General features: G+C 43.8%; 2 protein-coding genes across 4 annotated transcripts in view; both read right to left on the bottom strand.

Moving 5' to 3' along the window:
* The window catches only part of LOC139406572 (neurogenic locus notch homolog protein 2-like), a 56,084-nt gene extending 46,809 nt beyond the window's left edge, over positions 1-9,275 (bottom strand). For all 3 annotated transcript variants that reach the window (XM_071149301.1, XM_071149302.1, XM_071149303.1), the window contains exon 1: positions 8,960-9,275. In XM_071149301.1, the coding sequence (XP_071005402.1) occupies positions 8,960-9,032 (73 nt within the window). In that variant the 5' untranslated portion in view covers positions 9,033-9,275. The remainder of the gene's footprint in view (positions 1-8,959) is intronic.
* LOC139406573 (ral guanine nucleotide dissociation stimulator-like 1) overlaps positions 1-12,655 on the bottom strand; it is a 407,527-nt gene that overhangs the window by 192,403 nt on the left and 202,469 nt on the right. The gene's annotated exons all lie outside the window — the stretch shown is intronic.

Genomic DNA, 12,655 nt, shown 5'->3' with positions numbered 1-12,655 from the left:
GTCTCTCACTATTGCCGCCTGCTACCGACCCCCCTCAGCTCCCAGCTGTGCCCTGGACACCATTTGTGAATTGATCGCCCCCCATCTAGCTTCAGAGTTTGTTCTGTTAGGTGACCTAAACTGGGATATGCTTAACACCCCGGCAGTTGTACAATCTAAGCTAGATGCCCTCAATCTCACACAAATCATAAATGAACGTACCAGGTAAAACCCTAAATCTGTAAACATGGTCACCCTCATAGACATTATCCTGACCAACTGGCCCAAATACACCTCCTCTATCTTCAATCAGGATCTCAGCGATCACTGCCTCATTGCCTGTATCCGCTACGGGTCCGCGGTCAAACGACCACCCCTCATCACTGTCAATCGCTCCCTAAAACACTTCTGCGAGCAGGCCTTTCTAATCGACCTGGCCCGGGTATCCTGGAAGGATATTGACCTCATCCCGTCAGTTGAGGATGCCTGGTCATTCTTTAAAAGTAACTTCGTCACCATCTTAGATAAGCATGCTCCGTTCAAAAAAATGCAGAACTAAGAACAGATATAGCCCTTGGTTCACTCCAGACCTGACTGCCCTCGACCAGCACAGAAACATCCTGTGGCGGACTGCAATAGCATCAAATAGTCCCCGCGATATGCAACTGTTTAGGGAAGTCAGGAACCAATACACGCAGTCAGTCAGGAAAGCAAAGGCCAGCTTTTTCAGCTTTTTTCCTGTAGCTCTAACAGGAACCTCAGCCAACAGCTCCCCCCCCTCCCCGCAGCTACCTCCCCAGCTTCTCCTTTACCCAAATCCAGTTAGCAGATGTTCTGAAAGAGCTGCAAAACCTGGACCCATACAAATCAGCTGGGTTTGACAATCTGGACCCTCTATTTCAGAAACTATCCGCCGCCATTGTAGCAACCCCTATTACCAGCCTGTTCATCCGATCTTTCGTATCGTCTGAGATCCCCAAGGATTGGAAAGCTGCCGCGGTCATCCCGCTCTTCAAAGGGGGAGACACCCTGGACCCAAACTGCTACAGACCTATATCCATCCTCCCCTGCCTATCTAAGGTCTTCGAAAGCCTAGTCAACAAACAGATCACTGACCATCTCGAATCCCACCGTACCTTTTCCCGCTGTGCAATCTGGTTTCCGAGCCGGTCACGGGTGCACCTCAGCCACGCTCAAGGTACTAAACGATATCATAACCGCCATCGATAAAAGACAGTACTGTGCAGCAGTCTTCATCGACCTGGCCAAGGCTTTTTTTCTCTGTTAATCATCATATTCTTATCGGCAGACTCAGTAGCCTCGGTTTTTCTGATGACTGTCTCGCCTGGTTCACCATCTACTTTGCAGACAGAGTTCAGTGTGTCAAATCGGAGGGCATGTTGTCCGGTCCTCTGGCAATCTCTATGGGGGTGCCACAGGGTTCAATTCTTGGGCCGACTCTTTTCTCTGTATATAACAATGATGTTGGACTTTCTGCGGGCGATTCCCTGATCCACCTCTACGCAGACAATACCATTCTGTATACTTCTGGCCCGTCCTTGGACACTGTGCTATCTAACCTCTAAACGAGCTTCAATGCCATACAACACTCCTTCCGCTGCCTCCAACTGCTCTTAAACACCAGTAAAAACCAAATGCATGCTTTTCAACCATTCACTGCCTGCACCCGCACGACCGACTAGCATCACCACCCTGGATGGTTCCGACCTAGAATATGTGGACATCTATAAGTACCTAGGTGTCTGGCTAGACTGTAAACTCTCCTTCCAGACTCATATCAAACATCTCCAATCTAAAATCAAATCTAGAATCGGCTTCCTATTTCGCAACAAAGCCTCCTTCACTCACGCTGCCAAACTTACCCTAGTAAATCTGACTATCCTACCGATCCTCGACTTCGGCGATGTCATCTACAAAATAGCTTCCAATACTCTACTCAGCAAACTGGATGCAGTTTATCACAGTGCCATCCGTTTTGTTACTAAAGCACCTTATACCACCCACCACTGCGACCTGTATGCTCTAGTCGGCTGGCCCTCGCTACATATTCGTTGCCAGACCCACCCGTAGCACGCGCTCCAGCAGGTGTATCTCACTGATCATCCCTAAAGCCAACACCTCATTTGGCCGCCTTTCCTTCCAGTTCTCTGCTGCCTGTGACTGGAACGAATTGCAAAAATCACTGAAGTTGGAGACTTTTATCTCCCTCACCAACTTTAAACATCTGCTATCTGAGCAGCTAACCGATCGCTGCAGCTGTACATAGTCTATCGGTAAATAGCCCACCCAACTCACCTACCTCATCCCCATCGGTAAATAGCCCCACCCAATTCACCTACCTCATCCCCATACTGTTTTTATTTATTTACTTCTCTGATCTTTTGCACACCAGTATCTCTACCTGCACATGACCGTCTGATCATTTATCACTCCAGTGTTAATCTGCTAAATTGTCATTATTCGCCTACCTCCTCATACCTTTTGCACACAATGTAGATACTCTTTTTTTCTACTGTATTATTGACTTGTTTACTTCATGTGTAACTCTGTTATCTGTTCACACTGCTATGCTTTATCTTGGCCAGGTCGCAGTTGTAAATTAGAACTTGTTCTCAACTAGCCTACCTGGTTAAATAAAGGTGAAATAAAAATAAATAAAAAAATTCACTACTAAATGTTTGCAATCTTATAATGGCTTTCTGCCAGAAGTCAAAGAGCGGATGAGTTGCCTGGAAAGCTCCAATTTTTTTTCTTGTGATTCCTACTAGCGTTATCTCCCCCTCCTCCGTTCTTCTCCCCTCTGTTCCATGTACACATGCTGCTATTCCTTCAGAAAAGCATGCATCACAACTTGTTCATTTGTACAATTTCTCATTCACTTTCACTTGTAAAATGTCCACACTCACTAAAAATGACATTCGGTAGCTACTAGCTATGCTTGTACAACTTTATGAGCTGGATTTGCACGGCTTTGCAATTAGTTTGTTAGTTGACTTTGTGATTTCGCTATTAGTTTGTGCACATTTTGTTAGCATTACGGTAAGAAACGTTCAATGGGCTTCCAATATATATATGAATAACAGGAAGGAAAATAACATGTGTTAGTGAAAATCATTAGCTCCTAGAATGGTGTGTGTGTGGGGGCGGGGGGGCAAACTAAGGCCCATTCAATCCAGCCTGTTTTAAGAACAAAATAAATGTTCTCTTTTTTCCATTGATGTTTGATTTAACTTAGTCTGAATCTTAGCCTGGGGTTCACTGTCATAATCAACCAGGGGGGGCCCCAGCACCGAGTTTGGGAAACCCAAAACACAGCGCTCTTTCCTGGAAGAAAGGGCAGGTCAAATGACTTCACAGCAACGCCAATCCTCACATGACAGCCACATCATCAATGCACAGGAAGTGTGCTCAGCATTAACACTACTTCCTGTGACAAGACCGTCGCATATTGTATGCACCACTCTGAAAGGAAGAAGTACATGAACACTCACACACACACATCTGGAGCAACTTCGACTGTAAAGGACAAGCCTAGTCATTTCAACAACCGAGTGCTGGTTGGAATCAGACTCCAAGGTTCAAGAATCACAGATATAAACTCAGTCAATCATAGCGGATATTGGTTAAAATCAAATTTAGGAACAATGGTATTAAACACAACCACACTACAATTTAGAGCAACAGAATGAGCCTGGAAGACCTGAGGCAAGACACACATCTCATAAGGCCAGTAAATATCAGCTGACATATCACACCATATACTGCTGTGCTGCATACAGCTAGGCTGTGATATCATGTGTGACTTTGCATGATGACTGACCACGAACATAATACCCCCCATTACTCATGCTGCGAGACAGTAAGACATCATAGATCATACGGAGGTCACTCCCTGTCTGGATCCTTCACTTTCATCGCCATATCATTCAAGGCTAACTTGTGATATGCGGTTAATGCACATAGCTTAGCCTATAGGCATAAATAGGCTATGCATTGATTATTAATGAGATATTTGCATGAAAATGCATGTCAAGAAAATATATACAGTACTTAGGCCTAAAATGTATTTGGAAGCTCTAGAAGCAGACATACTTTTCCTATGCCGTCTCATTGGTGGTCACTGTGGTTAAAAAGAGGTGCCAAAAATATGCACATGATTGAACAGTGAAGTTCGCATCTGGGGTTTCACTCTCTCTCTACTGACATTGGCTCATTAAATAGGAAATACTTCAGAAAAAAAACTGCTCCAGCCAGACACAATTTAACTTTTTAGACACGAAGGAGAGAAATAGACAGAAAGCAAAATATACAGGGGTAAATAAAGACAGTAGACAATGAGCAACTGAGTATAAGGATATCCAAATAGTATAAGGAGGAGTGGTAAAAAGAGCAACAGGGAGAGAACGGGTGAGAAGGAGAGAGTGAGAGAGTGAGCGAGTAAGCAGAGGAGAAATCTCTTTCCCCTGACTGGTTTGACGAGCTCCAGTCCACATACACGCACGCTGTCACAACGCCAGGCGTAATGATCTCACAGGATTTGGGACAGGCTAACACTAATTACTCAATTTCCATTCTGAAGCAGGCCACCAGCCCAGGCTCTGGCTCTGGGAGAGGGTGGAGGGAGAGGCTGGGGAGGGAGGGAGGAGAGGATCCCCCCATCGCAGCTCAGCCCCACCGCTCACACACAGACCCAACAAGCAAACAAACAATACCACCACGTGTCACAGACCCCGCTGACAAATAACTTTTACCAGCCATTTGTAACTACAACTGACATCCTTTCTTCTCCCTAATGGAGGCTCTCCTATTCTATCAGTGAAAGCTGGTTTAGGGGAATTTTCTTGGGATTGTAGACATGATAAGAACCCGGCGGCTAAGGAAAACAGGGAAATTGGGGATGGTTGAAGAGGAAGGGGAAATGGTATTTAACACACAGATGAGATGACTAAAACATACTCATCGTCCTTCAGGCCAGGCTAGTAGGCCAGACACACACGTGTAGTGGCGTGAGCAGGAGCATGTGTGACTGCGGTCAGACAAGACTGTGTGGGCTAGACAATGGAATCCCCACATTCGTAGAAATGGAAGTGAATCTCTCGCTCGCTCTCTTTCCCTCTCTCTTGTTTGGTCTCTGTGCACTGTATGTTGTTCTCTATCAATTTTAAGAACAGATCAAGGACATACAAACGAAGAGTATGTCTAGTCAGGGTCATGGGCCTTGGCATTTGGCTGTGCAGCTGGCTGGCACACGTTGGTTCTTCCCTCAACACGCACCACTGCTTTGTCACTGAAACCACTACAAAACCCTGGGGAGGGGAGGCTCTGTTAGTTGAGTCTGATTGCGGAGAGGGAATGAGTGACGGACTGACAAAGAGTGCACAAGAATGGGCGTCCCCAAGCACAGGCTCTAGTCCCATATTGGAGAGGACAGGAAGTTGTTCGCACCAACTGAGGAAGTAACCCAGTTTCCTGGAATTGCTATAGCCCATATCCGTTGGCAAAACAAATCAAATTTTATTGGTCACATACACATGGTTAGCAGATATTGCAGTTATTGTGAGTGTAGCGAAACGCATGTTCTTCTAGTTCCGACAGTGCAGCCATATCTAACAGACGACAAGCAAACAGTTGCCATGGCAGGGCTCCAGACTAACATTTTCCCCTGATGGCACTAAGTTTTTCAGTACGTGGCACCAGCCCATGATTTGGTTGCACCAATTTTTTTCCACAGCGTCACAAAATAGAACAAATGAGTATCATCTTATAACATAATTCGCAGTGATTTGTTAAAAAGCACAAATAGTCTACTGAGATGGTATTCAAGAAATAAGTTGTTTCATCTTTTCATGTTGTGATTCTAAATATTCTCATGTGCAACCAATCCAGTGATTGTCATGCATGTTGGGTTGGCAATTAAGCTATTGTTGTTATATTTTATTGTTAAAAAGTGTTGCAGGGGTCTCCTGAGTGGCACAGTGGTCAAAGATACTGCATCGCAGTGCTTGAAGCATCACTACAGACCCGGGTTCAATCCCAGGCTGTGTCACAGCTGGCCGTGACCGGGAGACCCATAAGGCGGCGCACAATTAGCCCAGCGTCGTCCGGGTTAAGGAGGGTTTGGCCGGCCGGGATGTCCTTGTCCCATCACGCTCTATCAATTCCTTGTGGCGGGCCCGCACCTGCAAGCTGACTTCGGTTGCCAGTTGTATGGTGTTCCCTCCAACACATTGGTGCAGCTGGCTTCTGGGTTAAGCGAGCAGTGTGTCAAAGAAGCAGTGCGACACATGGCTCTTGACCTTCGCCTCCCGAGTCCTTACGGGAGTTTCAGCGATGGGACAAGAATGTAACTTCAAGTTGGACAAAATTGGGGAAAGAAAAGGTTAAAAGTACAAAAAAATAAGATAAATAAATATTGGGTTGCAGAACCTTACGTTTAAAAAAAAAAAAATCAATATAGAAACTTCCCTGGTCTTTATGTGCACTAATATCATAGGCTAATATATTTGGGGCTAAAGCTTACCGTATGCTTCCAAATTGAAACAGTTTGCGCATATATATATTATTCCAAAATTGTGTGATGTTTTGGTTAATTTTTGTCTTCGGCAGTTGTTTTTCAGCAGTTTGTGCACACAAAAAAACATCTTGAGGCAAGTCGAAGTTCGGTAACTGAAGTCTACGCCCCTTCGTCGGTGATTGGTCAACAGTACTACTCCTAGTTGACTTAGCATGCACAGAAACTAAGCTAAACGACTTTGCCCGAGGGTTACTTATGTCTGTGGCCCACAAAAACAGCAGCATCAACAACAAGCTGGGTTTGTACTTGGACTAGTATGTCACATACAGCGAGGGAGGTGACGTTACAAATTGCCCCGTTCCAATCGCAACAGTAAAGTCCTGATGATAACTTTGCTGTTACAAATAGGAAGAAGAATTATCACCCCTGATCTAAATCTGTGTATACAGAGGGCCATCCTCTGCAGGCAGTGGCCTTCACACTGCAGTGCTGGGGTGTAGTGTAGCACCGTGGACATGGGCACCAGCGCTCTGCCGTCATGGCTCCAGGATTATTGAGCTCTGCTGGGGCAGGAATGTAGGACATCTTAATTCTCTGTTCATTTGCTAATCTGCTCAACAGTGCAGTCACAACCCTCTGTAAATCACCCCCACTCTTCACAGCAGCACCTCACATTAACCACACCAAGCCCCCCTTTCCATCAGATCGCCTCCGCTCTACTCAACTAAAAACCTATCTGGAGGAGGAGAATGGGTTAAGAAGAAGAATCAACAAACATAGAAAAATATTAAAATTGTCTGGAGGCAGACGGAGCTGGGATGAACTGATGCTCCGACCACTGTGCCCTCCACCGGCATTGTGGAGAGCCAGTGCTCAGCAGTTCAGTAATGCAGGCAGGTCAATAAACAGAAGCTTCTGTTCCACGTGGAGGGCGCAGCATGTCACAGATAAATCACATTTCACACCAGGCTCCAGCATGGGTCAGACTGCAGAACAAGCAATGCAGTAACAGGCACAATCACTGGGCTTTTCATTGCACAGGCATGCTGTCAGGACTGAGTAAATACATGCAGCCATGGACCCATGCAGTGGAGGCAGGCAGGCAGCACCAAGTCATGTGCCACAAAAAAAGTCAGAAGCTTCATCCTCAAGGGACATCATCTGCTTGACACAATAGGGAGGCAACAGCCAATTTCTATGCTGTAAGAGTGGCTGGGTGAGTGAGTGAGTGAGTGAGTGTGTGTGTGTGAGAGGGAGAGAGAGAGAAAGCATGAGAGGGTCAGAGAGAGAGAGAAAGAGGGAGGAATGTGAAACACCAACAGGAACATTCCACCCACTTCTTCTCCTGCATGCAGCAGCTTTACGTTTTCTTGTGTTCTTTTGTGTCAGGCCTCTGTCCCAAACGTGAGAAATGATTGTCACATGCATACATGAGGTCGAGGCAGAAACATGGCTCATGTAATCACTTTTATGTTAATGTCCCTTACCTGGCTGGAATTAATGTGTTTTATTATTAACCACCATTTCTGTGCTATGACTTTGAGTCTGTAGCAGTACTTTGTTGAATTTGGGAACTATCACAAAGGAACAATAATAGTGCTGAGCAGATAGTAATAGTAACAATTTCAGTATGGTATCATTGCTATTAGCCCAATTATTCATTGTGTAACGATTAAAAGTACTGTATTAGAGTTATGATAATTGTGATTATCAATTATCATAATATGATAATTGTGATTATCATCAATATGAGTTATGTTGTCATAAAAAAATATGAGCCAAAAGTAGCCAATCAGCAATAAGCATTAAAAACACGCCCAAAACTAACAAAACAATTACAAAAACGTCAAATCTATACTCCATCAAACTCAAATGACAAAATATATATTTATTTGTAGCTAACACAACAAAACCATTTTGAATTCCTTTCACCCTAAATATATTGGGCGAGCGCGCTGGTTAACTAACATCTGGGCAGCGCTGCGAGACATCGAGCATAGGTGTCAATAACTAAATTGTAGCAACTAAATATCATTTGTAATTAAACACCATCCACAAATCTTACTTGATAGTGTGTGTGTGTGTACTGTCGGTTACACTAGATTTAAGATAGACGTATACAATGTACTCTAAAGAATAAACTGCCAAATAAAACAGTACATCTGTGCTGTAACTTTTTCCTATTCTTCACCTTGTCGCGAACTGCTACTGTCTACTTTAATTGTTACAAAGTCACTAAACTGATGCTTAAGAGGCACGTGACAAAGTATTAATGTCGATATGTGTTACTTTGGATCCAAAAGTCGCTTAATCAGCCCCTGTTATTATGCAGAAGCGTGTGCAGATGCTTCGCCCCATGCCAGCACAGATGCTAAGTAATTAGCGAGAGCATACGATTTAGGTCATAGAAATGTATCAAAAGCAAAACTTATCTCAGTAACTTACCCAAAGAAAGTCGAACACAGCAGACGACGATGACTAATACTTTGCCCGAAGAGAAAACGGGTAATTGGCCCATATTTTCTGTAAAATCCACATAGAGTCGCCAGCGCGAGGCTGAGCTCTGTCTCCAGTTAGGTGAACTAAACTTCTAAATGTGTCGTCAAGAACAATATTATTACGGAGTTAAAATAATAAAGGCCCCGTTCCCCTTGTTTCGTCCCCGTCTGTTTTTAATTTAAAATCTTCGTTTTTGTTTCTATTTTACTATAAAAGACTGTATTCCGTTTCTTCACTCCTCACCTCGTCGCTGAAGTCACTCAGAGGAAAATCTATTCCTCCGCAGAAGTTACAGAGGAGGATCTATCTGAGCAGTATATATGAGTGTCGGCACATTTGAAAGTACACTTTAACACTCACCAAACCAACATCGCATTACAAATTGATTACTGAGATATTTTTGTGTTTGTACTTGTGGAACTGTTTTAGAATTCCACTTTTCGACTTTTATTTTTCTCTGTCGCCGCGGCGGAGGAATTTTCACATATTTTCTACTTCTCAAAGCTTCGTATGACTGAAATTTAACCCGTTCGTAGATTTTTTTCTCTCCCCACATGGGCCTAGATGTTGACGCTTTTCCGTTCAGCCTTTTAACTCCCACACTTTCCTAATTGTACTACTTACTACAGGTTGCCCTCATTGGCAGGTTTACTGGTATTTGTGACTCATGAAGGTGATCAGAATATTTCCCTTCAATAACTATACCATAGTGTTTACTGTCAATGTTGTTTTGATGAACAATATTACTTTCAATAACCAGATTAGTAAACAAATAAGCAACATCAATAAACTTCCAGTCACAGTGCAATCTGGTAGCCTACCCTATATGGTGTGATAGGCTATACGTTTGAATAATTTTAGGCCTTGTCATACAGTATAAGACACGCTGTCTTGTGATTTGTGATATCATAGCCTACTTCCATCATGAGGTGTGAGAACAAGAGCAGCACTTTATTGGTATCATTTAACCTCCAATATAACAATAAACTGAATGACTTTATATTCACAGATACTAACAACAGTTATTGCAGGCTATTATGGTCACATCATTCTGATCCAGGTGTAAATCACTGACTCATGACTGAAAACACAGAGCTCATCCCATTGTTTGTTTTCACACCCTGTTAGAGAAACTTTGCAGGACCCCTGCTGTTGGGACCATAGACATTAAATCCAGGACGTCCGTCTGTCCCTATTGACCCCTCATGAAAGAGCTGGGACCAGGGAGAGCAAATTGATCTCATCAGGGGTTCCACCTAAATCAAATCAAATCAAATTGTATTGGTTACATACACGTGTTTAGCAAATCAAAAATCACATTTATTTATATAGCCCTGATATCTCAAAGTGCTGTACAGAAACCCAGCCTAAAACCCCAAACAGCAAGCAATGCAGGTGTTGAAGCACATTGGCTAGGAAAAACTCCCTAGAAAGGCCAAAACCTAGGAAGAAACCTAGAGAGGAACCAGGCTATGAGGGGTGGCCAGTCCTCTTCTGGCTGTGCCGGGTGGAGATTATAACAGAACATGGCCAAGATGTTAAAATGTTCATAAATGACCAGCATGGTCAAATAATAGGTCTGGGACAGGTAGCACGTCCGGTGAACAGGTCGGGATTCCATAGCCGCAGGCAGAACAGTTGAAACTAGAGCCGCAGCACGGCCAGGTGGACTGGGGACAGCAAGGAGTCATCATGCCAGGTAGTCCTGAGACATGGTCCTAGGGCTCAGGTCCTCCGAGAGAGAGAGAGAAAGAGAGAATTAGAGAGAGCATACTTAAATTCACACAGGACACCGGATAAGACAGGAGAAGTACTCCAGAAATAACAAACTGACCCTAGCCCCCGACACAAACTACTGCAGCATAAATACTGGAGGCTGAGACAGGAGGGGTCAGGAGACACTGTGGCCCCATCCGATGATACCCCCGGACAGGGCCAAACAGGAAGGATATAACCCCACCCACTTTGCCAAAGCACAGCCCCCACACCACTGGAGGGATATCTTCAACCACCAACTTACCATCCTGAGACAAGGCTGAGTATAGCCCACAAAGATCTCCGCCACGGCACAACCCAACATTTAGCAGATGTTATTGCGGGTGTAGCGAAATGCTTGTGCTTTTAGCTCCGACAGTGCAGTAATATCTAACAGTTTCACAACATATACCCAAAAAACACGTAAATCTAAGTAAGGAATGGATTGAGAATATATATACATATATGTCAGAGCGGCATTGGACTAAGATACAGTATAGTATAGAATACAGTATATACATATGAGATGAGTTTCTTTGTTGACTACGAACTTTCTTTACCCAGTGGGACAGACTATGTTTGTTCTTACAGTCGGGACTCTCTATTGGTTACACAGACTTTTGGCCTCCCATCCCATTCTAACCACCTCTCGCCTGCTTTATATCAAATCAAATCAAATCAAATTTATTTGTCACATACACATGGTTAGCAGATGTTAATGCGAGTGTAGCGAAATGCTTGTGCTTCTAGTTCCGACAATGCAGTAATAACCAACAAGTAATCTAACTAACAATTCCAAAACTACTGTCTTGTACACAGTGTAAGGGGATAAAGAATATGTACATAAGGATATATGAATGAGTGATGGTACAGAGCAGCATAGGCAAGATACAGTAGATGGTATCGAGTACAGTATATACATATGAGATGAGTATGTAAACAAAGTGGCATAGCTAAAGTGGCTAGTGATACATGTATTACATAAGGATACAGTCGATGATATAGAGTACAGTATATACGTATGCATATGAGATGAATAATGTAGGGTAAGTAACATTATATAAGGTAGCATTGTTTAAAGTGGCTAGTGATATATTTACATCATTTCCCATCAATTCCCATTATTAAAGTGGCTGGAGTTGAGTCAGTGTCAGTGTGTTGGCAGCAGCCACTCAATGTTTGTGGTGGCTGTTTAACAGTCTGATGGCCTTGAGATAGAAGCTGTTTTTCAGTCTCTCGGTCCCAGCTTTGATGCACCTGTACTGACCTCGCCTTCTGGATGATAGCGGGGTGAACAGGCAGTGGCTCGGGTGGTTGATGTCCTTGATGATCTTTTTGGCCTTCCTGTGACATCGGGTGGTGTAGGTGTCCTGGAGGGCGGGAAGTTTTTCCCCCGGTAATGCGTTGGGCAGACCGCACCACCCTCTGGAGAGTTTTGCGGTTGTGGGCGTTGCAGTTGCCGTACCAGGATTCCCGACAGGATTCTCTCAACCTAACTCTATTGTTGCTGTAATCAATGTCAAGACAAGCCTTAAGGCTGCAGGGTAAATGTTAGGTAAAGCACAAAAAAACGAACAAAACTGATCACACATTTGCTCGCCTTCTATTCCTTTATTTACAGTAACATCCATTTCTCTTTCTCTCTGTTCTCCCATCTGGCTTCATGAAACACTATATATTCTCTTTTAACAGCCAGGACACAAATTCACTGCTGTAGAAACAATTCATGCAAGTAAAAAATATCAAAAGAGTTTAATGGTAAATCATGAGTTGGCCTTGTGAAAATACACTCTATCCCAAATGTGAAAATCCCAAGTTACATGAAAATGACACAGACTTAAACAGGTACTATGATATACATTTCACAATGGAGTCTGCGGTCATATG

Source organism: Oncorhynchus clarkii, chromosome 4 (genome assembly GCF_045791955.1).
Source record: "Oncorhynchus clarkii lewisi isolate Uvic-CL-2024 chromosome 4, UVic_Ocla_1.0, whole genome shotgun sequence".
Classification (NCBI taxonomy): domain Eukaryota; kingdom Metazoa; phylum Chordata; class Actinopteri; order Salmoniformes; family Salmonidae; genus Oncorhynchus; species Oncorhynchus clarkii.
This window is presented reverse-complemented; position numbering and strand designations above follow the sequence as displayed.